Consider the following 13,255-nt stretch of genomic DNA (forward strand, 5'->3'; position numbering starts at 1 on the left):
AGATTTTTTTTCCACTACAAAAGGGTTTTTTTTCTCCTGCTGAAAATAGCTCACCTTAACAGATCATTCTTGTTACAGTGGGTATGGCAACACCCATTTTTTCCATGTTCTCTGTGTGTGTATATCTATCTATCTTCCTACTGTATTTTCCACTGCATGCATCCGATGAAGTGGGTTTTAGCCCACAAAAGCTTACGCTCAAATAAATGTGTTAGTCTCTAGGGTGCCACAAGTACTCCTCATTCTTTTTGCTGATACAGACTAACATGGCTACCACTCTGAAACCTCAAACCATCTTGATTCTCATCTTGATGGATCCCAAGCACTTTAGAAACTACTTTTTATATGACTCTATATAAAACAATATTGGGACCACTCACTCCCCCCCAAGAAAATTAGGGCACTTCTGAGGCAGCAATATTAGATAACAGGGTTTTAGGAGGGAATTAAAGAATAATTTCCTCAACTACGCAAGGAATTTTAAAGGAGAATTTTAGGCTGACAGATATAACTACCTAAGTTAAAGTTTGGTCAAGAAACTGAAGTTAACACTTCTGCTCCACTGAAAGATTTCAAGAGGGTTGTGTCTCATTTGAAAGAGGCAAAGTATTACGATTGCTGCCTAGCTAAAAAAGAGGGGGGCAACTCCTAAAGAATCCATTTATACCAACCATAATTAGTTTCATGTTCTGGAACTGACTTATTTCATAAGTACTAGTTTGCTGATTAAGTTCTAAGGACAATTATAGCACTGAACTTTAATGAATGTGGCTGGCCAGCCACTTAACCAAGTTTCATAGTTTGTTTAAAGTCCAGTTCGGCAGGGCAGTGAAAAATCTAGCCAAACTGGATCTTAAGCAGTCTAACCAACTTGCTGAGTCAGTGGTGGGTATAGTACTGGCTGTGCAAGGATGGGTTGAAGGAACATCTGTCCATAGTTAAGCATGTTAACTATCTGTCTATTCTTCAGCATGTTAGCTTAGTATATTCCAGCCTCAATGAATCTGTGTTACTAGAAAAAAGAAAAGGAGGACTTGTGGCACCTTAGAGACTAACCAATTTATTAGAGCATAAGCTTTCACGGCTGTTACTCTGAAACCTGTGTTACTAGAGTTAAGTGATCATGACAGGGTACAGTCTTGAAGACAAAGCCAATCCTTTGGCTCAAATGCTTCTAATCTTACAAAGTCTCTTTAAACACAGTACACTCTGATGACAATCTAGTCCTCTACTTGAAATTATGTTGTAGTTAAATTGTCATCTGCAGCAGAATACATTGTGTTATGATGGTCACTGAAAAATTGCCAGTTATTTTGGAACAACTCTGCATAGTTTGACATAAGACATATTGGAATTATGCAGCACCAGAATAGTGTGCGCTGGGAGAATTATACTGTACAATTATACTGTGCTATTTTAAAGCCAGCCTTCACATGAATGCTGATTAATTGTGACTGGAATAAACAAAGTTCTTAGTAGTTGTAGCAATACCAAAAATCCTTTTGCAATGCAACTTATTCAGAAACTGAGCTGGTAAGCTGTAACCTATAAAGTCACATGTACTCTATGGGGTAAAATCAAGGGTAATCATGATGTAAGAAGTGAGACTGTCTGGAACAAAATTAGCACACTGATGAAATAATCCAATTAGTTTAATATTAAGGAACACAAATAGCTCAGGCATAAAACAGATTTTGTATTTTTAAAAGGGCTGCATTAAAAAACTACTAAGTTTTTATTCAATTTAATAACCTCAAAGAATACAATTTTTCAAAAGTTCCCCAACAGTGCATGCAACCCAACCTTTGCAGCAAGGAACTAGTGGATATAAAAAGTGAAAGTTACTAGAAACGGAAACAATAGTCTAATATTATTAGTCAAACTAAGTGACTTTACTGTAAATAGTGAAAAGTGAATTGGATTTTTAAAATTTAGGTCTAGTAATTTAAGATACCAGCAAAATGTAATTACCTTTTTATTATTAAAATATCTGTCTTTTTACCCTGTCAGGGCTCTTTTAAAGAAATGCTAAAAATATATTTTATCTGTCATTAGCCTGATGGAGTTTAAAAAGTATTTTGCAAACCATAACAATTCCACAATACAATCCCTCATACAGCTAGCGAGTGTCAAAAGTACATGAAAAAAGTGTGTTTGCACCAATTCAGATATTTGTTTGCATATTAAACTAAAGAATAAACAACAAAATGTTCTATTTACTTCAGCAAAACAATCAATACGTTATAGTCTGAATTCAAGAGATTCTGACTGAGCAATTATCCAAAATAGATTTTAAAAAGGTACATACAGATAATCTGCCAGATAAGCAAATACTTACACATTATCTTCTACACAAATTTTTGGCCCAACTACGTTGGCTGCTCCACTTGCCATTTTGAAGGCAAAGTGCTTTTCAGGACAAGCTTTTGAAATCCCACATTTATATCTGGGTGGTTTTGTAGCTTTAGAAAGGAAATAAATATGATTTAGATATGACAGTAAATAAAAAAAATCTAACGAAAAGGTGGAGGGAAGTCACAAATAATCTCAGCCTATGTAGAGACACAAGGTGGGTGAGGTAATATCCTTTATTGGACCAACTTCTGTTGGCGAGACAGACGAGCTTATGAGCTTACGCAGAGTTTAGCCCTTGAGGAAGAGCACTATAAGAGCTCAGAAGCTTGTCTCTCTCACCAACAGAAGTTGGTTCAATAAAGGATATTACCTCACCAACCTTGTCTTTCATATATTCTGGGGTCAATATGGTGACAACAACAGTGCATAACTCAGACTGTATACTCAATTCTGGGAAAAGGCACTTCACAAACATTCATTTAATCTCACTTGTGAGGTAAGTGCATATCTCCTTTTTATAAATGGAGAAACAGATACAGAAAAATTATGGACCTGATCCAAAACCCACTAAAGTCAACAGGAATCTTTCCATTAACTTCTGTGGGCTTTGGATCATTCCCTAAATGACTTGCCTGAAGTCACATCAGAATTTTGCGGCAGAGGTAGAAACAGAACTTACATCTCCCAGATTCCAGTCCTGTGGCACATGAACACACACAACTTTTCTCCTTGCTTAAATAATGTAACAAAGACATCTTGAATCAAGTGCTTAAAAGTAGATCCCTGCATGGATACAAATTTATATCCACAGATACAAATTGGTATCTAGAGAACCACAACTGCGAAAGCAGTAGAACGTGGGGCCGCCGCCCCCAAGAACCAGCGTCCCGTGCCAGCAGCTTCTCCATGCGGCTGTACCACCTCGAGTCCTGCACCTGTCCCTTCCAGGCAGAGGTTTGCATGACTGCATCTCCTGTCTGAGGTCTGTACAGCCGTGCCAGAAGACAGGGCTGGGGGCGGTACCGCTGTGCCAGAACCCCATGTTCTGCTCCTTTTGCAGCTGTGGTTCCAGAAAGAGTCCTGTGGTACCGCAGATATCAATTTATATCTGCAGATATCCGCATTTGCGGATCTAAATTTGTATCTGTGCAGGGCTCTACTTAAAAGCTGGGACAGAAGATTTTCAGCAAATGGTTTGGTCACCTTTTTAAGGGCTATCAGGAACCCTCTTCAAAACGTATTAATACTCAAGAGCCGCATCATATATCCTTCATAAGAAACTTATTTATACTCCGAATAAATAAATAAATATCAGTTAGTGTAATCTGTCTCTATCCAGGAATAAAAGTAAACTTATTTCCCACATATCCTATCTTGTACTTGACCAAAAGAGCACAAAGAAAATACTGATCAATCACACATGGAACTGCAGCTTAAATACTGTATATGTAACAGTAAAATTAATTAGGTAAAATATCACAAACCATTAAAATACTTATTCTGACATATGCTGATCTAACAAATGCAATTCTCTGGTTAAACATGAAACAATCTTCTACTTTGAATCTATTCTCATTGCATTTTTATGTACAGGTGGCAATTTTCATATCAAAGTGACAGTCAGTATTTAAATGTCACAGCAATATTGTATATACAGACAAAAGTAAATACACACTGCAGTAACTGTGGCATATGAAATACTTACGGCGTGCAGCTGCCTCCAATGCTGATCTAGCTAAAAACACAGAAGAAAGTTTTTAAAAAACTTTAGTTACAATGTTTTTTAAAAAGCTTTAGTTACAATGATATTTCATTTGTAAAATGTTTATAATCCCATTAATTTGGTCTTTTGCAGATCTATAAAAGTATGTTTGATTGTTTATGATACTCCATTTAATAGCTCCCACCATCATATTCAAATATAAAGCACAAACATTTACAGTAAGACACACAAAAATTAAGGGGCCAAATTCTGAAATGCAGTCTAACATTTTGTGCTTCAAGTTTTGGTTGGCCAATTTCAGATACAGAGGATTTGGTAATAGATATGTTGAGCTCCCAGAGATCCCTGAAGTTGTAGGTGCTCAATCCCTCTGAAAAAAAATCAGAGTGTAGGTGTCTAAATTTGAACTTGACAAAAAATAATTGACTACCCCATAAGTACTTAGCACATATTCAGGGTGAAGTGGTCCCTTAGAATATGCGTTAACTACTTATGCTAAACTAACTGTTTGATCTTGTATTTAGCTATGACACGGAAGTAACTTTCCCAGGCCTGAAAAAAAGCTGTGTAACGTGAAAGCTTGTCTCTCTCGCCAACAGAAGTTGGTGCAATAAAAGATATTACCTAACTCACCTTGTCTCTCAAACTTCCTGGAACCAACATGACTACAATCACACTGTGCACTCTTGTTATACCCTCAGTCTAAAGACCATTTGACTAAAACCACAAATACTACTAAACATGATCTGTGCATGAATACAATCTTGTTTATATTCCGAATGTGAACTTTTTAAGCTAAAATATTCACATTAAAATTTGTAAATATTAATATTTTACCTTTTAATGCAGAACATAAAAGTACATTCTTAAAAACATGAATTCTTCTGGAACATGAACATGCAAGGCTAACCATGGAAAGAGCGTGTAGTACTTAATCTGTATTCAAGGCCAATTAGATTTGTGCAGGGAAAACAGAAGTCATCACTTACCAAACAGGTTTCCTAAGTTTGTATCCATTTTTATCTCAAATACTTGAGATATGACATAAAATGTCAGTAGAAATATTGAGACAGCTACCACCAACTTTACAGCACCTATTCAGAACCACAGAAAATAAAGTTTTGGGCATCTATTTATATTTTACAATTCAGTTTTAAACACAAAAAATAAACTGCATGAGAAATCCACAGTGAATTGTGTTAAAAAAAGCTATTACAATGCTGCCAGAAATATGTTACAAACTGTGAAATGAAGTAAACAAAAAGTATGTACATGAAAAATAAATCAAAAGTGAAGCTTCGTACTGTCAAGATGTGAACTTAAATCACTGCTATGGATAACGATACTGTGAGGCTCAGCTGTACCTCTGACTGCTATGTTCCACCCTAGGATGGGGCACCAATTCACATCTCACAGTTTATCAATAGCATGTTGGAATCATAGAATCATAGAAGATTAGGGTTGAAAGAGACCTCAGGAGGTCATCCAGCCCAATCCCTGCTCAAAGCAGGACCAACACCAACTAAATCATCCCAGCCAAGGCTTTGTCAATCACATTGGCATTTACAGAACAATATATATGCTAGATTGGGATAGTCAATAGGTGAACGCTGGCCAAATCTGGACTGCCAGACACTTCTGAGTGGATTGCAAAGGTCAAACGGGCTGAAGCCAAGCCGGGGCTGGAGCCGTACCTGCTCTGCAGCACAGGGCCCTGCTAGCAGGGGGTGGGTGGCTGGGCCGGGCTGAAGTGCACAGTGTGTCCCCAAGTGGTGCAAGCGCAGCCCTACCCCCGCCAGCTCTGTCCTCCGCCAGCTGGCAGCAACGCAGAGGCCATGTGAGCGAATGAGCAAGTGCTGGCATCCGGGCTCAGTGAGTGAGGCAGCAGGAGCCTCTCCGGGAGGGGTGGGTAGAAGGTGGCAGGCGATCAGCGGAGGGGAGCCTGAGCTGGGTTGCTGGCCCACCAGGAAAGCGGAGCTGTAAAGCGCCTCTTGCTGGGCCACCTGCCCTGCCATGGGGCCTCAGAGCCCAGCCAGGAGGGGTGACAGAGCCAGGCCCTGGCTCACAGCCCTGGGAAGGGGGAGAGGCCCATGATGGGCTGGCATGGCACTGACCGATGGGCTGGCGCTGCATCCTGGCCTTGTGCCAGCTGCTCTGCCAATGACAGGAAGCAACACTGCCCCCCACTTCGAGAGTGAGGCTGCAGGTACCCTAACAGTACCCCCCAAAATCCCTGCCAGCACCCCCCAAATACCCCTCCCAGTACTCACAAACCCCTCCAGCACCTCTCCAAATACCCCTGGCAGTGCCCTCTATCTGGGAACTTGAAAGATGGTAACCCTAAGCTGGGTTGGAAGCAATCAAGAGTTTGGGGAGGGGAGCTGGGTGGGAGCAATTGGGGGGCGGCTATATGCCTAAAATAATTTTATTTGACAAAACTACAGTTAAGGCCACTTTTTACTCATGGGTATTTTTAGCAAAAGTCATAGACAGGTCACTAGCACTAAACAAAAATTCACAGCCCATGACCTCTCCATGGCTTGTACTATATACCCCTGACTAAATCTTGCGTGATCTGGAGGGGGGGACTCCAGGGGCGCCACAGGTGCTCTGGAAGGGGGCTCCAGGGCACGGGGTGGCCCGGGACCGCTGCTGGTGTAGAGTTGCCAACCCTCCAGAATTGTCCGGGAGTCTCCAGGAATTAAAGATTATGTCATGTGATTAAATCTCCAGGAATATATGCAACCAAAATTGGCAACCCTAAACTGGTGCTCCAGGGCAGGGGGCGGCGGCCTGAGGACAACCACAGGTGCTGGGGGGGTGGGGGCCAAGACTGCCCCAGCAGCGGCTGCGCCAGGGCCACCCGAGCTGCTCGGACCAGAAAGTCACGAAATCCATGACCTCCATGATAGACTCGCAGCCTTAACTATAGTTAATACTTAAAACAGTTTTCTGAAAGTATTTTAATGCTAATATTTGCATCTATTTGACATTTTATCTATATACGTTCTTAACGTCTCAGATGTAACTTATTACATCTTTCCTGGAGGTTATTTTTAGGTTATACAGTGGTTTGATTTTATTTTTCAAGGTCACATCTACCAAAAAAAGTAGATTTTGGAACAGGATATATAGTAAATTAGACAGATGATTCATGTTTTGTTGATCTAGAATAGGCAAGAGAGTGTGGGCAGACAGTACCAGCACCAAAGAAACACCACAGAATTCTAAGCCCTCCCGTGGAATTGTATGGGCTCTCTCTATAAAAGAGAAAACACATTTCTAAGAGAGCACTTCCTTTAATCTTTGAACTAAAAGCACCCCACTAAAGTACTTGCTTACTATAGCTAAGAAACGTCAACAGAAGAAGAGAATGTGTTACGGGGTTTAGCAACAAGATTACAGACAAAAAATTTACCAGGTTCTGCCCTAATTGTGAGCTCTTGGCAGGGCTGACAGCAGGAAATAAAATGAGGAAGATTATTATAGTAGACAACCACCACTGGTGACCTAATTCACCTTCCAGAAAACAGCATTTCCCAGTCTTACCAAAATCTGCCCACTCCTGCTGCAGCATAAAATGGACCCCCAACAGGGAGTCTGTTTGAACTAAGCTCAGATGTAAGCATACCTAATACAATTAATAAAAATGTATGTTCCATGCACTATTCCTTTATCACAGCCTGAATAATGTTAACTTCAATGTTGAGAAAGCATGTAGTCATGCTTTCTTCCTGGATTACTTTGAAGCAACTGTTACTAAGTTAACCTATGAATCGAACTGCTGAAAAGTCTAACAGTTTGTCAGACTATTAACTAGAGCACACACACATTCCTCCTGCAACACAACAGTACAAATGTACATAGCAAAAGAATGCCTTAAAATTCTTTAGTTGTGATACAGATGTAATACACTATTGAATTTTCTTTGAAGTTTCCTGCTTCCTTTCTCGCAGGTAAATAGGCTTCTCAGAGACCTCTATTACTGCTCTCCAAATGCTAGGTTTATTCAGCTTTCACTCCCTCAGTTTCTTTCTGAACTCTATCCAGTCGGTCTCTGATATGCTGTTACTGCTGAGGGAATTCTGCACCAAAAAATTAAAAATAGCATACACAATATTTTAAAATTCTGCACATTTTATTTGTTAATAAATAAATGTGGCTTCAGCATGGCAGTGGGGAAGCACAGGCCCACTGGCTGCACTGAGGTGGCAGATCACCCTGAAACCCCCACCTCCCCCACTACAGGGACTCGGCAGTGAGGCTGCACCTGACCCTGACACAGTGCAAGGGCTGGACCTGCCCCAGAAACTCTCTGGGGCCCTCTGTGCCAGGTGCACCAGGTGTGGGTTGGCAGGCTCAGCCCAGCAGGATCCAAGTGTGGAGGGGCTTAGGGTGTACGGGATCCAGGTGTGGGGCACTCTGGGTGCGGGCAGCTCAGTGGGACATTTGGATGCACAGGGGCTTGTAGGGGGGTTCTGGGTGCAGGGGCAATGGGACTCTGCAGACAATCCAAGTGAAGGTGATTGGGGCTCAGTGGGGGGAGAGGGGTCTAGGTACAGCTGCTTTGGAGTCAGTGAGGTAACGGTCTGGGTGTGGCAGGCTGGTCGGAGGAGTCCATGGGTAGGGGAGTAGGGCTTGTCAGGGTGAGGTTTTGATGGTCGTGCTTAACAGGGGAGCCCCAGCTGCTGCCAAGGGATGCCGCATGCTGGTCTCCCTCTTCCCCCCCCAGGATTCCCCTATCCCCTTTTCTTCTCCATCTCCCTCCCCTCACTCCCCCACCCCCCTGCCCTATTCCACCCCCATTTCCTTCCCCACTGCCTCTTCCCCTCCACCGGCACTCACTGTTGCACAGAAAAGAGGAAGGCTCCCAGCACACAGAAGGGGAGCTCAACTGGCACTAGGACCCAGGAGGTGGCATTCAGCTGCAGAGTCAGTTGAACCAACACAGCCTCCTTCAGCTGGGCAGCTCTGCGCTTGCAGAGATGGGGGTGGGGGGCCCAGTGGCACATAACCCTGTGTGGCCCCCACGCCTCACTTCTGTTTGGAGGGGGGCAATCCCCTGCCCAAAACTGCACCCATGGTCGTCGCCCCTGCCCTTCCCAGTGCAGCTTCCCTTTGCTTCGCTGCAGTTTTCTGCAGGCAAGCACAGGAATTTTGTGAGGGGAGGGGAGGGCGCAATTCTGCATGCGCGCAATCACACAGAAACCCCCCAGAAGTAATGCGGTATTCCTTGTATACAGGACATTTCTATTTATTTCTTCTCTCTGTTTTGGAACAGTTACCCCATTTCTAATTCCTTCATCTTAGTGACCTTTGCCTTACAAATACCCAGAACACTGGTAACATTTACATTAAAAACATATCTTGAAGTCCTGAAAAATTTCGAATTCCATTTCTTCCTATTGTACTAAACTTCACTGTATACATTTGTTAGGTTTCCTGAATTTCTAATGTGTATATCACTTCTTTGGGGTTATTTACTAAAATGACTGGTGTTTCTTTGCACTACGATTAGAACTGTTTAAAAGATTTAAAAATATATAAAAAGATCCATCAGACATCTGATGCGAAAGGTGCTAAATACACTTTTTAAATTTAGTGATGTATAGAGTATTTTTTGTATTCTTTTGAGATGTCTCTCATATCAAGAATACTAACAAACAAAGACTGGACTGCAGGAGGAGTTATTTTGGCTGAAAGTAGCAGATAAACCTTTAGCCATTTCATTGGACATAATGTTTTCTTCCAATAAACTTGAACCTCTCCTCTGCAAAAAGTCCCGTTTAGTAACTGAAATGCATATACAATAATTCAATGAACTACATATAGAAAGCTGGGAGCCAGGGTTACACTGAGAAACTCCGAGGAAGACCAAATTCACATTTGCTTCTTCCTTCTGACCTTCAGGGAAGCTGGATGGTACTGGTATGGAGAAAATAAACATACACGATTTTTTTCCGCCATTCATGATTGCTTAATGCCATTCTTCACAGACAGCTAAAAATAGCAAAGCAATACTGTTTCCATTAAATTAAAGCTGTGGTGCTTCTTTCAGAAGTTAGATATAACAAAAAACATCAGGATTATCCTTTACTCATTAATGCAGTATACGGCTTATTTTAAAAGTCACATAAATCTGATCTCAGTGACTGTTTTTCTTACCTGCTACCCTCATGTTTAGTCTTGTCAGTCAGTCAGTAGCACAATTGCACTAATCAAACGACCTAAAAGGAGAAGATAGAAGGCACAAAAATTAGAACTCAAGGCAAATAAGAAATTTTACTACTGTTTTTGTTTGTTAATTCGATCACAGAATTAGGGTTTCCAAGCTAGTAGTGCTAATAACGATTTTGCTGATCACTTAATAGTTAGCCCGCTATTAAGCCTTGATTTCTTAGTGCGTACAGTGAAAGAGTATATTGGATTGATTTCTGATGCACTGCTCTCATTTGTCGCTCAAGTATAAAGCAAGCTACCTGAATGTTTTGTTATTTTAATCATTCATTTCTGAATTTAACGAAATCCTTCATAAACTCACCTTATTTTCAGCCTGTTTTGATATGACACATTATACTCTCAATCAATTACCAAGGAAATTGGATGATGTACCTGGTTTTCTTGAAGGTGTTCAATTTGTATTGTACAAATGTAAACATACAACATGGAGGGTGCACACACAAAAAAACCTATCTGCACTCTTTCAAATTTCTAGTGACCTTTTGTACCAAGATTATGTTTTATTGAAGAGTGGCATGTCAAACCTGAAGATTTTCTCTAGATTATAGTTAAAAAATAGTTAATGACAACATTGCAAAGTCTGTGCACAAAAAAACTCCACTTTTCTTCAGCAAAGTAATGTCTGAAATGCAAGAAGAAAAGATATGTACCTTGATAAATCTATTCACCTATATGCATTTTATTCGTTAAATTTACAGATGGCAACTGTAGAAAGTTGGTGCTTAAAAGGGCACTCCAAGAACAGTGCTCAGAAGAAGATGGAGCTAAGGTAACCAGAATACGCCCCCCCACCCAACCCCCAAGCAGTAAGCGCACTTACCTGAAGACTACATATGATATGTAAGTTTGAATTTTTAAAATTAAATCTTCTGAGTTAGTTATCAAAATATTGAAAGTGAAAAGGTATACATTTTGATATGCTCAAACAACTAAGAGAACTTTATTACATGCACGCATGCACACACACAAGAGCTCACAAGAATGAGAAATTTAAATTCCAGAGATAACTTTCCAGAGAAGTGACAAGTATCTGAAAATAGGGGATTAGACTGATAGTACTGCCTCAGCCAGAACTTCAGCATCTCTACAGTGACAAGCTAATTCTAATCTAAAAAGGTATTTTAGAAAACATCTACAACATTTATAAAACTTTCACATAAAATGGAGTGTTTGTAAATAAATTGTTATTTCACAGATTATCTTTCAGTTACTGGAAAAATCAAATGCACTTCCATAGCACCTTCCAGCTGAAGATCTCCAAGCACTTTACAAACATTACTTGCACTAAGCCTCAAACAATCCTGTGAGGATGGTTAAGTATTATCCCCAATTTTTAAATGGCAAAACTCCCACAGAAACTTCCAAAATTTTCAAACTAAGATGCCAAGAGATTCTGAGCACCTGCTGAGAACCCAATGAAAGGTTCAGGACTCTGATCCACTGAAAAAAATCAGGCCAGAGGTGTCTAGATTTAGTCAAAGTGTTAAAGTTTTGGCTATTCTGACACTGGATAAGTAATTTAGGAAGCATTTGGCTGAACACTGGAACAAAGGAGACAGCATTCTCTAATATTTATTGATAAGGCCGCAGAGGCTCTTAAGAACCACTGTAATATGTACTTCCGTACCTGTGGCGTGAAAGGGTTTTCACGTTTTTCACTGAGCTGAAATTAGATTCTGCCTGGAAGCTTAGCAGGAAAAGATTAGGCTACTAAGCTATTTACTATTTCACTCGCTCATTTCTTACCATTTAATAATGCATAAGAAACTCAGATTCAAGTTACTAGAGCCTGCAACCTGACTCAAACCTAACAGGACCCAACTTCAAGTGTCAAGTTCGCATTGGTTTGGAAAACAATAGACTCCTGAAGGCCCAGGTCGGCTCTCCTCCCCAGGCCTATGGAGATGGCGCTGCTTGACCTGCTCCTGCCAGACACTGTCACCACACTGTGCTGTGTTTGCTGAGGAGTGCGTGCGCCAAGGAATCACAGAGCCTCATCCCGCAGTGCACACATCCACCACAGCAGGAGCAGTGCACGCAACTACTGCCGTGCCAACCTCACAGTAAGGAGAAGAGCCAACCTGAGCCCAAGAGGATCAGTTGTTTTCCAACCTGACACAAACCTGACATCGGTAGTCGGAAAATGACTCGACCCTCTTAGGCTTGGGTCAATTTGGATCTGGGTTAAAAATCAGGCCTGAGAAGACCTCTACAAGTTACCTTAAAATGCACACGATACTCAGACCAATAATGTAGCCTGTAACCAATATCTCCTTTGGATAAAAGGAAATCTGCGTGAAATGGAAAAGAATGTGTAAATGAATGGTTGATGCCTAATATAAGGCTTTATGAAACAGCTGTATATGACAGTACCACAACATCCCTGAGAGTCTGTGCTTTTGAATGCTACAACAGTGAAAAAATCCTATTTGCTCTACATCGTTCAGAAAACTCTCTCAACCCTTCATAAGCCCTGGGAGAGGGTGAACTTTCCACTATTCAAACAACTTCTTTTGGCTTGTATTCAAAGTAGCACTATTGAGTTCAGAGATCCATGTCCAGCTCCTCTCTGCTATAGGTAGGGTGACTATGATATACTGCTTAAATTTTTATGGGAGTAAGGGTTAGTAGTGAGGAGGATAGTAAATGAAAGGAAAAAATGGAAAGACCTGAGAAACCCTCCTTCTCTCCACACAAAGAAAGAGACCAAGACCTTAAAATATCAACAGGCACTTTCAAGAGTAGAGAGGAATTTGGCGCTAAATGTTCACTGCTTACACTAAGAGTGAAACTTTCCTAGCATATCCATCACAAGCTATGCAAAATGTCCAGATGATAAGTAATTGGCCATGAGCAAGCACACTGTAGGAGATCACTATCGGTGTAGGCAACTGAGAAACCTCCTGAGAATCTCCCCCCCCCCCCCCCCACCACACA

The 13,255-nt window shown here is 41.1% G+C and overlaps 1 protein-coding gene across 2 annotated transcripts in view; it reads right to left on the minus strand.

Moving 5' to 3' along the window:
• The window catches only part of FAM3C (FAM3 metabolism regulating signaling molecule C), a 42,818-nt gene that overhangs the window by 19,521 nt on the left and 10,042 nt on the right, over positions 1 to 13,255 (minus strand). For both annotated transcript variants that reach the window (XM_073328198.1, XM_073328199.1), the window contains exons 2-5: positions 10,244 to 10,305; positions 5,068 to 5,172; positions 4,061 to 4,090; positions 2,339 to 2,462 (exon numbers count right to left, since the gene is read on the minus strand). In XM_073328198.1, the coding sequence (XP_073184299.1) occupies positions 2,339 to 2,462; positions 4,061 to 4,090; positions 5,068 to 5,172; positions 10,244 to 10,256 (272 nt within the window). In that variant the 5' untranslated portion in view covers positions 10,257 to 10,305. The remainder of the gene's footprint in view (positions 1 to 2,338; positions 2,463 to 4,060; positions 4,091 to 5,067; positions 5,173 to 10,243; positions 10,306 to 13,255) is intronic.

The sequence above is a fragment of the Lepidochelys kempii genome, chromosome 1 (genome assembly GCF_965140265.1).
Source record: "Lepidochelys kempii isolate rLepKem1 chromosome 1, rLepKem1.hap2, whole genome shotgun sequence".
Lineage (NCBI taxonomy): Eukaryota > Metazoa > Chordata > Testudines > Cheloniidae > Lepidochelys > Lepidochelys kempii.